Source organism: Schistocerca cancellata, chromosome 3, assembly GCF_023864275.1.
Source record: "Schistocerca cancellata isolate TAMUIC-IGC-003103 chromosome 3, iqSchCanc2.1, whole genome shotgun sequence".
NCBI lineage: Eukaryota > Metazoa > Arthropoda > Insecta > Orthoptera > Acrididae > Schistocerca > Schistocerca cancellata.
The window spans coordinates 868,572,678-868,585,963 of record NC_064628.1 but is presented as its reverse complement, the minus strand read 5'-3'; the positions used below and the strand labels follow the sequence as shown (position 1 = coordinate 868,585,963).

The window sequence follows — 13,286 nt, the reverse complement described above, 5'->3', positions numbered from 1 at the left end:
GATTCCTTTCAACCTTTGCACTTGAATCACCTGAGTGCAAATGTCAGCTCCGCCAGTGCATTGCCCTTTTATTATTATGTGGGCGATACTACCGCAATCTCTACATGAGCGTATTGCTATCCCATGACTTTTGTCACCTGAGTGTTGCTCAAATAATCTCGTATGCAGTTGAATTTCTGTCATGATAGATTTGAGTTTCCTGTTCCCGCGGCAAATACATCACATTGGCACATGTTAGGCATGAATGGGGTTTGCTTGTCCGATTACTAGACATGAATGGAGTTTAAGTGTCCGATCAAATAACGGTTTTATTGGTTTTCCCAGTTCAGTTGTGTTACAAAAGACATTACATTTTCCTCCTGTATAGACAGCATTGTGACAGCATCGCTTCTAAATTACGTTACCTGTAAAAAGAGAGGGAGAGAGAGAAAAGAAATCAGATCCTGTCAGAGCAAATGTCATAGAAACCATTTGCAACAAACTGCATTACTGTATCCAGCATGTAATGGTACTTGAATTACGTAACCATTACGGCACCTCACCTCAACCTCTCGATACCAGCAATATTCTTTTGTGTTCCTGTAAAGTAGTTAACATATTTCTGAGACAACATTCAGATTTGATTTCATTAATGTAGAGGTAGTTTGATACATCAGTATGTTTATGTTGCAATGATATTATTCTTATGTGAATTCTTTCTTTTGTCATTATGATGTTTGACGTACTTGTAACTCTGATTTTTGGGCGCGTAAGCGGTTATTGAAAAGTCAAGTCTTGGTCATAATTTTGAAAAGACGCAAATTGTAGTCAGTTCATAAAATGTGAACTTTAACAGAGGAAGATATTTTCAAGTATGTTTTATATAGTGAAGTGATATTGCAAGAAAAATAATAAAAAAGAAGTGTAACTTAAATTCGGAGTGCTGATTACTTTTTTTACATCACCATTGTGCTAACTTGCAAAATTTTAATCTTCAAGAATGGTTTATGAGACACATCTATAAAACTTTTGAATATCGCAGAATAACACCTAGGCGTCTTTGCATCCGGAGCGTGGAATCATCACTAGCTAGATTTTCGACGATTGAGTCGTGGGTTCACAACGAGACCAGCGTGGGAAACACGAAAAGATGAGTGCCTAGTTTATCCATTATTTCATGAAATGAATTTATTAACTGTGCTCCAATCACACCTGCCACATAATATAACTTTGTTGTTGCTCCGAAAATTTAGTATTTAGCAGCGTGAGCAACACCACAATCATAATTAATTTTTGACCTTTGTTGTGGTAGAGTTATTAGAAGCAGAGTTCCTTAGAAATAAATTTCTGTAATCAGGAAAAGGCTTTATCGTCACCATGTAGATTACAGTAGGGTTTCATTCGAAAGTCGTTCGTTGTAGGGGAACTCAGCGAGAGCCACGAAGGTCGTTCCTGTGGGACACTGCCCTAGTTAGGCTACGCCTGCGGTAAGGCTGACATGAGATGCGGGCTGTGGGATGTGCGGCGGTTGTCGCGACAACACACACTGGACAGCCAATGGCAGTATCTGGCGCCTCTGGACCTTGCTCCTGGCGTGACGTCACGAGTAGACGGCGCCCCCGATGTATGGCAGACCCGCCGACAGTTGCCTGTTGGAGACGCGCGCAGCCGGTCACACACCTGCAGCTACAGCCACAGCGACAGGTAGGCGCCGAAGCGCGGCGCTGCTGCAGCTGCCAATAAGCGTGCGCAGGGCCGCCCTGCCGCGGCAGGCTGACGCAGCCGGTATCGGCCGGCGCTAATCCGGCAACATTTTAACTCAGCTTTACACCGCAGCGAACACAAGGGATCGAGCACTCGCGGACAATTCGCCAGCGTTCTCTATCATTCGCTTGTATCTATAAACAAGCAGTTACACTATACTCGGTTCATCATAAGAATAAAGATGTAAACAAACAAACGCGATTAATGGTCAGCAACCGTAGCACTCGTACACTGGTGTTGTACAGCGATATGTACATATATAGATGGCGGTAGTATCACGTACACATAAATAAAAGGGCAGTGCATTGGCGGAGCTGTCTTTTGCACTTACAGGGGGAGGCTACGACGTTTGGAACGCGGATTTACTGCAAACTTCGTACAGTCGTAGTACTCCATTAGGACAACAAAATGTGTAAACAGTAGCGCGTACTTCTCAAGCATTATTGAGAAAATCGTAAGCTAATTTCGGTCATCAAATATATACCTGTGCGTGGCCATTTTTACCATCAAGCGCCGGCATCCGAGTGGTTTTTTTCTTTTTCTTTTTTTTTCGTTGTTGATCGTCGTGTTTGGCCGTTGCGGACGTCACATGACATCCGTTCAAGTTCGTTTGTTGATCCTTCCACTCAGTATTTTTATTACAGACGCAAACCGGCTCTCTGACCGAGAAAACCGTAAGATAATTTCGATCGTCAAATATATACCTGTGCGTGGCCATTTTTACCATGAAGCGCCGGCAGCCAAGTGGTCTTTTTCTTTTTTTTTTTTTTTCGTCGTTGATCGTTGTGTTTGGTCATTGCGGACGTCACACGACATCCTTTCAAGTTCGTTTGTTCATCCTTCCATTCAGTATTTTTATTACAGAGGCAAATCGGCTCTCTGATCGAACACGCTGAGCTACCGTACCCGCCGCTTTTGTTTTTCCACGGAAAACCTCAAAAGACCTAGCGTGTGCGGAACCATAGCATTTATTCAATGCAGGTGGTGCCGTTTAGCTTTGTTTTACATGTTTTTTTACGAAAAATACCATCCCGCAACTTGTAATGTCGAAAGCGACGATTAATTGTACATCTTTCGAATGCCGTCTGTGCCGGTCAAAACTTGGAGGTAACAAGTCGTTTCTGGCTCCTTCCAAGTATAAGAGATTTCTCAAATCACAGACAAGCATACATTTTCAGTATCACTTCATGCGTTTGGTCGTTTAATAGTCGGTAGTTATCAATATCATATTATCAGTGATAATAAAAATTTGTAGGCTGCCAAATAACATAAAATTGTGTTAGAAATAAAACAAAACTGACAAGTGGGACTCGATCCAGCGACCCAACGATTACGTAGCTTGAACGCTAACCACTTTTTTTTTTCGGCTGCCGGGGCTTCATGGTGAAAATGTCCGCGCACAGGTATACATTTGATGACCGAAATTATCTTGCGATTTTCTCAATAACGCTTGAGAAGTACGCGCTACTGCTTACACATTTTGTTGTCCTCATGGAGAACTACTAGTGTACGAAGTTTGCAGTAAATCCGCGTCCCAAACGTCGTGGTCTCCCCTTGTGAGTCACATTGTCGGTACAGTAAGAACATCACCACCTACTCGCAAGTAGGTCCAACTTATGTATTATAAATCTTATTACCGTGTCACTTTGTATGAAAGTTTAATACGTTCTGATATATTAACAGCCATCGACGTTTTTCTTAATCGTACTTTAGCTACGTAATTTTTATTTCAAAAACCGTGTACAGTCACAGTCTCTGTAAACGCTACTTGTGCTGTAATTGTCTCGCTGCTCATATACGTACCGTGAAGACTGATGACACTGTTCCCTGCTTTGTAGTGAAACACGCGCGTAGAACACCGTTAATGACTACAAACAAGTTGTTCTTAATGTTTCCACAAGATTACGGAGAAAAACCGGCTTTGAAGTTTTTTGAGAAACACTCTGTACTATGTTTAAAAATGTTCAAATGTGTGTGAAATCTTATGGGACTTAACTGCTAAGGTCATCAGTCCCCAAGCTTACACACTACTTAACCTAAATTATCCTAAGGACAAACACACACACCCATGCCCGAGGGAGGACTCGAACATCCGCCGCGACCAGCTGCGCAGTCCATGACTCAAGCGCCTCAGACCGCTTGGCTAATCCCGCGCGGCTACTATATTTAACACAGAAAAATTTAATTATGGGCGTGGCGTGGTCGGTAGTGTTGTAGATTAAAACCCGGTTGTTTAGTGGGCGGCGGTTGCATACCCGTTGGAGATTACAACTTTTTTGTTCCGTTTGAATATCTAAATCATTTAAATATGAAAGTCATCGTAATATGATAATTAACTCATACTTAACCATCATTTTTCAATAAAAATGTACTTCTTCTAGTTTCTAATAACATACCGCGCACAAAATTCTGGTTTTCATTGAAAATACGCATTCTTAATTATCGATCTTTGATTAAAGTTTGCTGAAGTTAATAAAAATGAAAAATGTAAAATAGAATACTTTTTGTTTGAATATGCCCATTGTTTTGCAGCACAGATATGATCTCACACGCGCCAGAGTGATAAGCATCGTAGAAACATAGAAAACAATGATTTTCACGGCATCGAGCGCACTGTAGACACGCTGCATCTTTATTGCTGCCACCTTAAAACCAATAGAATTGATCTGGAGACAAGTTAAGCAAGTTCTCGCGAGAAATAACAACACATTTAGGTTTCCAAAAGTACTGGAACTAATGGACGAAAGTTTGTGACTCGTAACTGCCGAACGACGGCGAAATGCAGAAGAACCCGTCCTTAAAAACGAGGAGGAGGAAATGTGGCCTTTTTGGTGGCTTGGGTTTCTGCTGCTGATCGCCTCGTTATCAACGTAGCAGTACTGAAATATATTTCTCGGAGCCCGCCCGATATGGAAGGAGTTCAGAGATTACCAGATGACTGATTGTAGTACCTCCAGTAGCTTCAGTATTTAACTACGTGGTAAAATCCCATCAGTGGGCTTTTGCCCGCACATAGCTCATGCAGAAAAATTACCATTGTTAAAGTAAGGAAATCTTATCACTTGTTTTTAATTACAATAGTATGTTAGCTAAGATCGACAGCATGTTATATTTTCCGTCCGATCACCTAAGAAGCGTATCGCCTGAGTTTTAGCGTACGTTATTTCCGTCTTATTCAAAATTAAATTACATTCAGAGCTGTAACGTTCTCTGCCCGCCTCTTTTTTATGTCTTTACTGCACTTGTTCGCATCTCTGCAGGTTAGTTGGATCACTTTCCTGGCCAGTGTTGTACAAGTTAAATGCGCCGTTAAAGCCGTTGCAACATAGGCCTACTATCGCTGAGTCGATGTATGCGTAATGCACAGCATGAAACGTATTCTCATTATCGTACTTGACTGTACTCGAAACAGCTTCCGCTCCACGTGAAACGAAATCCAATGAGGTTCCAGCAAACGCGGAAGAATACTTGGTGTAATGTTGACATCAGGTTTATTCTTATGATGAATGGAGTATAGGGGGAACGGAAGAGTATGCGAGATAATTGGCACAGCATATGAACACTGAGTTACTGTTTTTGGCGCTAATAATTGGCACACAGTATACAACTCTATACAGCACTAGCACTCCGTCTTCAGGCCACGAGTGGCCTACCGGGACCATCCGACCGCCGTGTCATCATCAGAGGAGGATGAGGATAGGAGGGGCGTGGGGTCAGCACACCGCTCTCCCGGTCGGTATGTTGGTATTCTTGACCGAAGCCGCTACTATTCGGTCGAGGAGCTCCTCACGAGGCTGAGGGCACCCCGAAAAATGGCAACAGCGCATGGCGGCTGGATGGTCACCCATACAGGTGCCGACCACGCCCAACAGCGCTTAACTTCGGTGATTTCACGGGAACCGGTGTACACACTGCGGCAAGGCCGTTGCCACAACTCTATAAAGGATGAACCAGAATACCACCGAAAAACTTTCAGAGGTCGTAGTACGGACCGCAGCACGAAAAAAGTCTAGTAAACATCGACTTTGAAATGCACATTTTAAGTGGTGAAATACATCTGTGCCCATAGTTCTTAAGCTATTCAGTTTAGAGCCGAGGTTTACTGGATATTTTTTTCTCGATTTTGTCCACACTACTACCTTTGAAAGTTTGCCGGTGGCGTTCTGGTTCACCCAGTAATCTTAGTGCTACGACCCGAAACATACACTCCTGGAAATTGAAATAAGAACACCGTGAATTCATTGTCCCAGGAAGGGGAAACTTTATTGACACATTCCTGGGGTCAGATACATCACATGATCACACTGACAGAACCACAGGCACATAGACACAGGCAACAGAGCATGCACAATGTCGGCACTAGTACAGTGTATATCCACCTTTTGCAGCAATGCAGGCTGCTAGTCTCCCATGGAGACGATCGTAGAGATGCTGGATGTAGTCCTGTGGAACGGCTTGCCATGCCATTTCCACCTGGCGCCTCAGTTGGACCAGCGTTCGTGCTGGACGTGCAGACCGCGTGAGACGACGCTTCATCCAGTCCCAAACATGCTCAATGGGGGACAGATCCGGAGATCTTGCTGGCCAGGGTAGTTGACTTACACCTTCTAGAGCACGTTGGGTGGCACGGGATACATGCGGACGTGCATTGTCCTGTTGGAACAGCAAGTTCCCTTGCCGGTCTAGGAATGGTAGAACGATGGGTTCGATGACGGTTTGGATGTACCGTGCACTACTCAGTGTCCCCTCGACGATCACCAGTGGTGTACGGCCAGTGTAGGAGATCGCTCCCCACACCATGATGCCGGCTGTTGGCCCTGTGTGCCACGGTCGTATGCAGTCCTGATTGTGGCGCTCACCTGCACGGCGCCAAACACGCATACGACCATCATTGGCACCAAGGCAGAAGCGACTCTCATCGCTGAAGACGACACGTCTCCATTCGTCCCTCCATTCACGCCTGTCGCGACATCACTGGAGGCGGGCTGCACGATGTTGGGGCGTGAGCGGAAGACGGCCTAACGGTGTGCGGGACCGTAGCCCAGCTTCATAGAGACGGTTGCGAATGGTCCTCGCCGATACCCCAGGAGCAACAGTGTCCCTAATTTGCTGGGAAGTGGCGGTGCGGTCCCCTACGGCACTGCGTAGGATCCTACGGTCTTGGCGTGCATCCGTGCGTCGCTGCGGTCCGGTCCCAGGTCGACGGGCATGTGCACCTTCCGCCGACCACTGGCGACAACATCGATGTACTGTGGAGACCTCACGCCCCACGTGTTGAGCAATTCGGCGGTACGTCCACCCGGCCTCCCGCATGCCTACTATACGCCCTCGCTCAAAGTCCGTCAACTGCACATACGGTTCACGTCCACGCTGTCGCGGCATGCTACCAGTGTTAAAGACTGCGATGGAGCTCCGTATGCCACGGCAAACTGGCTGACACTGACGGCGGCGGTGCACAAATGCTGCACAGCTAGCGCCATTCGACGGCCAACACCGCGGTTCCTGGTGTGTCCGCTGTGCCGTGCGTGTGATCATTGCTTGTACAGCCCTCTCGCAGTGTCCGGAGCAAGTATGGTGGGTCTGACACACCGGTGTCAATGTGTTCTTTTTTCCATTTCCAGGAGTGTATTTTGCTGGGCGAGTGTACTGTTTTCGATGAAGTAAACAAGATTGCGCAGGAAAAGGGGAATTTAAGTTTGTGAGTTAGCACTTCAGCGTGAAATGCCTCGAAGTAGTGCGCTCCACACTGAACTGCAGCTCCAGCTTTCCTTAGCATTATTCCAAAATTTTAAACACCTGTCGGGAGGCGCTTTTCAGTGGCTGCTCACTACAATGGAGGAGGAAATTTAAAAGCAGGACAGTAATTGCCGACGACCAACGTAACCTGAAAAAGGATTAACATTTACATTCTGGTTATTAGCAACTGGAGACATATACGCTAGGTAGAGATTGTATCAAATTCCAATACCTCCTATATATCAGTTTCTGGTATCTGCAGTTACAATGCGAAGCACTTTCTGCATTTTAAGGTACATATAAGGAAGGTAATTTCAATAAATTATCATTAAATAAACGTGGAAGACACATAAAAGATGTCAGATAGGGTACTTGATAAAATCTGCTACACGGTTTGTTACAGGGCAGATAGCTATATCACACGAAAATGATTTTTACTTGTTTGGTTTATTACATAACAGACGCCTAAAATAACAGTGAAACATCAGCCATGTAACTATACCGACCATGAACGTAAGAAACTAGAATGATTAGGGCTTTTCTATTTTTAATATTAATCAGTATTGTAGCTGCGTATTTACACTTGTTTACTTGCAAGTGCGTTAATGGTGCTTTACCTTTTTAATCAAAAGAATTAAAAAGCTTATGCTTATTCGCTCTGTTCCCATCCGGTGCAAGTAATCATCTTGTGGGTGTTGCAGTTCTTCTTATGTCCTTTCTTGCTAAGAAAAACTGGAGGGAATTCCGCCTTAATAACACACAGTTTCACAGTTTTGTTTTTACCCAGTAGTGTTTGTGCTATCTTCAGTGCGTTTCTGTTTATTTTCTTTCTGAAAATTTGTTGTTACACGTTAACCTCTTGCATGAACGTTTTGCACAAAGGCCCAAAGGGCACTCAAATAAAAACTCAATGAAAAACAAGTAAGTAAACTGTTTATTATTTCAAAATTAACCGCTATAGCTGTTAATACACTGGTCCCACTGTGAAACTAGACGGTGATTGCGTTCATGGAAAAATGTTTGCTGTTGCCCACAGAAGACTGAAGAAAAATCAAGACACATTCATAGGACTGCTCCACCTCGTAAAAGAGTTCGACGATATAAATGGCGCAAGATGTACGAAATTCTGAGAAAAACGGGAGTAAGTTATAGGTAAAGACGGGTAATGCACAATATATACAAGGACCACGGGAAGGACAAGAACAAAGTTTTCGTATTAGAAAGGGTTTGTGTGGCGATGTAATCTTTCGCCTTTACTGTTCAATCTATACGTCGAAGAAGCAATAACGAAAATAAAAGAAAGATTAAAGAGAGTGGGAGAGTACGATTAAAATTCAAGGTGAAAGGATATTAATGATAAGATTCGCTGATGACATTTCTGTCCTCAGCGAAAGTGAAGAAGAATTGCGGCAAGTGTTTAACGGAATGGAGAGTTCAAATGGTTCAAATGGCTCTGAGCACTATGGGACTTAACATCTGAGGTTATCAGTCCCCTAGAACTTAGAACTACTTAAACCTAACTAAACTAAGGACATCACACACATCCATGCCCGAAGCAGGATTCGAACCTGCGACCGTAGCGGTCGCGCGGTTCCGGACTGAAGCGCCTAGAACCGCTCGGCCACTCCGGCCGGCACAGACATTGGGGACTTACAGACATTGGCTATGAGTGGGCGTTGATTAAATCAACAGGGAGAGTTGAAAATTTGTGCCCGACTGGGATTCTAACCTGAATCTTCTGACTACGCAGATAGCTGACCACTAGACCATCTGGACACAGAGGTCATCGCAACTGCACGGACTATCCTAGACTGCCTCCCGTCAGACCCAAATTCTCAACTTATCGACACACTACTGATGAAGTGCACCTTGCGCATTATCGTCACCACTCGGGGCATTTCGCCGATTCCCGTAGGAGTTCGAGCCTGCTTTGCATCTCCACTGACCACGGAAGTGATCATTGGCTGTACTGGCCCGAATTGGTGTCCGTTCTTTCGGATAAGTCCGACTATGAATTAAGACACAAGGGAATTACAGACATCGGCTGCAAATGGACGTTGATTAAATGAATGGGGGAGCTTGAAGATTTGTGCTGGACTGGGATTCGAACCCTGGCTTCCTGCTTACTGGTCTGACGGGAGGCGTGCTAGGGTAGTCCGTGGCGATGACCTCTGTGTCTAGATGGCCTCGTGGTCAGCTATCTGCCCCGTCAGCAGGAGAGACAGGTTAGAATCCCAGTCGGGCACAAATTTTCAACTTTCCCTTTTGATTTAATCAATGCCTACTCGCAACCAATGTCTGTAATTTCTTTGTAGCTTAACATGCATCACATATTGTTACGGATGTATGGTGATAATTTGTTTCAGGGAGGGTTTGTTTTGGATGTGGCGCGCAAATTTAAACGGTTGTTGACCTCTGTTATGTGGGTGAAAGTATCTAATTAATTGATAGCTTTTGAACTGTGGATCTCTTGGATCCCAGAAACACTGTTACGATAGCCCTTCAAAAACTGAAAGCAAATCAAGCACGGAAACAGGTAAGGTGTACTGAACTGTGAAAAAAAGCAAAATATTAACAGTGAACGGCCCAAGCGCAACAACCGAAACACTGAGGAAGGTTGAACGACCGCCGCGCACGAGCCAAAACTCTTTCGTGCCATTCTTTTTTTTCACAACGTTGGGATCTGTCCGTCCTGTCATTGAAATGTTTGTTCTCTTTCTAGGCAGCTGTCATGCTATACGTTGGTTATAGAATATGAGTCATGTGGTAAGCATACATTACCGTCGCAGGTAAACGTGCTGAATAGCGACAGCGGGCGAGATACCACATAGACGTCTCACAGAAACGAAAACAAAATATAAACGGGTGTGAACTATGTTACAACAAAGGTAACCATGAGCCAAAATTTCCAAAACGGAACGCTACTTCAAAAACGTTAAAAACATGTGTTTTTGACAGAGCACAGAGAAACTGTGCGGTTGTGAATTTTGTACGTTCATTTGCTATGTGACAAACTATTATATTTTCGTCATTTCCTTGGGAGTGATCACATTCAAATTCATACGAACACCTAAATCGGGCATGGGGGCATATCCCACTCACTTTACTGGCGTACAAGTTAGCTGCGTCGATAAGAGATTCCTTGTAATATGAAACACGTAGTGTCAGTAATACCGTGTATGACACACCACACGTTTTTTCCGGTGGAGGGTTTGCTGACTTGTCGCCTTGTCATCAAACGTTTGCGGTTCCCATTCGAAAGCCACTTGCTTTCGGCTGCTAATAGACTAGTTGTGCAGAATCAACTGTCATTATAAGTCCCCTACTTACACCACGCTGTTGTAAACGGACGTTATAGCACGACACAAAAAAAATGGTTCAAATGGCTCTGAGCACTATGGGACTCAACATCTTAGGTCATAAGTCCCCTAGAACTTAGAACTACTTAAACCTAACCAACCTAAGGACATCACACACACCCATGCACGAGGCAGGATTCGAACCCGCGACCGTAGCAGTCCCGCGATTACGGACTGCAGCGCCAGAACCGCACGGCCACCGCGGCCGGCTCACGACATAAATTTGAATATAGCCAAACCGGGAGGGGGGGGGGGAATAGGTGCGCGTTAGGTTTGAACAAGACCCGCGCGGTTCGCAATCCAATACTGTAACCGCTTATCCCCGACGCCTTTGCTAGTTCGGCTGCTCTGTATTGCACTTGTTGTGATTGGACGGTTCCCTGTTCCCGTTTTGCTCTTTTTTCACATTTCAGTACACCTTCTACCTGTTTTCATGCTTGATCTGTGCTCATTTCTTGACGAGCTGTCCTCTGGACCCTCTTACCACTGAATCTGATGGCGCTGCAGTGGGGAATTTCCCTTGTGAGTTGCTCCACAGCGACAGCAGCCACAGTACAGCGCTTTTGAATCTGTCTTGCGCCACTCTGTTTTGTGCATTGTACGTTTCGGTTACTGCTTACTACAGGCATCTTCGACGTTGTGAAGGTTTTTTTCACGGAAGAAAGCTGATTGCGGTAAGACATCTAAAAAAATCATAATTACATTATTACTGTGTAACGATCTGCCGGAATGAATAACTACGTCGAGTTGCGGTTTTTCTGCTAGATTATAGCGGAGAATATGGCGAATTACCTAACGTTCGCAAGTAATTTTTATCGTTACAGTCGCCGAATTACGAAACCGTCTTTGTCGTTTCTAAAGGAACTACATACTGTTCTATGCGGCACTTGAAAGAAGCTTCTAAGAGAACTTCCGCGAAAGAACATGCAAGGGCCTCGATCAAATAGGATCAGGAGTGAGCCGCAAACCATTGTCAGCCGAAGTTCCACGAACGTTTTCCCTCTTCTACCAAAATTAAGCAAACACGTCACTGAGGTATGTTTTTTGTGTTACCTGTGCTCTTAAAGTCCATCGGCCTGTGTCGTGTTGTTGTAGCAATCAGACTACTTGCTCGTAAAGCTATCGACTCATTTCCAATGTATATGACACTCGAAGAAATGAATATCGTTCGTGGCGAATGTCGCCAAACTATTACAACAGCGGTGCGGTTGCATGTTAAGGGGCTCCGGAAAGGCTAAAAATCATGAAAAGTTCAATTTTTACTTTTTTGCGTTTTCTGAATCTGCAGACTATTACCTTTTAATAGATATGTAATTTATTCAATTCCGAAGACTACAACTATTTTTAAATTTTTTTTGAAATGTGTTCTACATGGGCGTGACCCACTGTGGCGCTGTTAAACTGCTGTCAAACGGTGTTATTATTAACGTCCGTGTTCATCAGGTACATTTTAGTGATGTGAGATAAAGTATGTGTTGTGGATAACCTGTGATGGGTCAATATATATCGCTGGTGTGATTGTCGATTGTTTCATGTTTATTTACTCTGTCGTTATCTCGAAAATATTCGTAATTAATTCTGTTTCTTGAGTCTCTGTTTTGTTGAAGTATAATAATGAGTAAAATTAAAGTTATTAGAAATCCTCTGAAGGCTTTTAAGAAAAGGAGAAATGTTGGAAAGCCAAAGGTATGTGTTATTATGGGAATGAAGGTAGGTTCTAACATGGTACGAGCGATGCTTGCTTTAGACAAGGAACGCCTTCGGGCTGCAGACATGGCTGTAAAGAGTCTAGAAATACAAGCAAGAGTAAACAGGAGGAGGAACAAGAGGAAGCTGGAGGAGGAGTTTGCAGAGGATGAAGATAATCCATCCTATGGACCTGGAATGCACTAAAAAGTTAATCCAATCTTTGTCGCTCGATTCCCAAAACTTTTATTTTCTCATACTAATTACATGTTTTCTAAGGATCTTCCAAACATATTTGTTTCAAACTTTCAGTAAGCGCTACACAGTACCTTTTTCCAAAAAAACTATATTTTTGAATATATAAATAAAAAATTGCAAAAAAATGTTGTGAATTTTCATTACAATTGAAAAAAATTCATCTTTAATAACTGAACTAAAATTTTGTAAAATCCCTGTGTTAAGTTGTAGCCCATATTCCAATAAATAATCTGTAAAAAGTTCAACTTCCTACCTCAAATACTTTATGAGGAAAGATGTAATTTATAAGCGTTATTTTAACATTGCAAGTATAGGGCGTTCCGGAGCCCCTTAAAGAGTATCCAGATGGTACCAAACACTCACGATCTGTCTTTGCAAACATTACAAAAATTTTTAGACCCTTTAAGTGTGGAGAATAAAACACACGACCGATGACCTCGCTGTCTGGGCTCCTTCCCCAAAAAACAACAACAATAAAACACACCAAGCAAAAGGGAGAGCAGC

General features: G+C 43.7%; 1 protein-coding gene across 1 annotated transcript in view; it reads left to right on the top strand.

Annotated features, from left to right (window-relative positions):
• Window positions 1–1,477: 1,477 nt before the first annotated feature.
• The window catches only part of LOC126176620 (15-hydroxyprostaglandin dehydrogenase [NAD(+)]-like), a 93,174-nt gene continuing 81,365 nt past the window's right edge, over window positions 1,478–13,286 (top strand). The window contains exon 1 of the mRNA XM_049923780.1: window positions 1,478–1,683. Coding sequence (XP_049779737.1) covers window positions 1,478–1,683 — 206 coding nt within the window. The remainder of the gene's footprint in view (window positions 1,684–13,286) is intronic.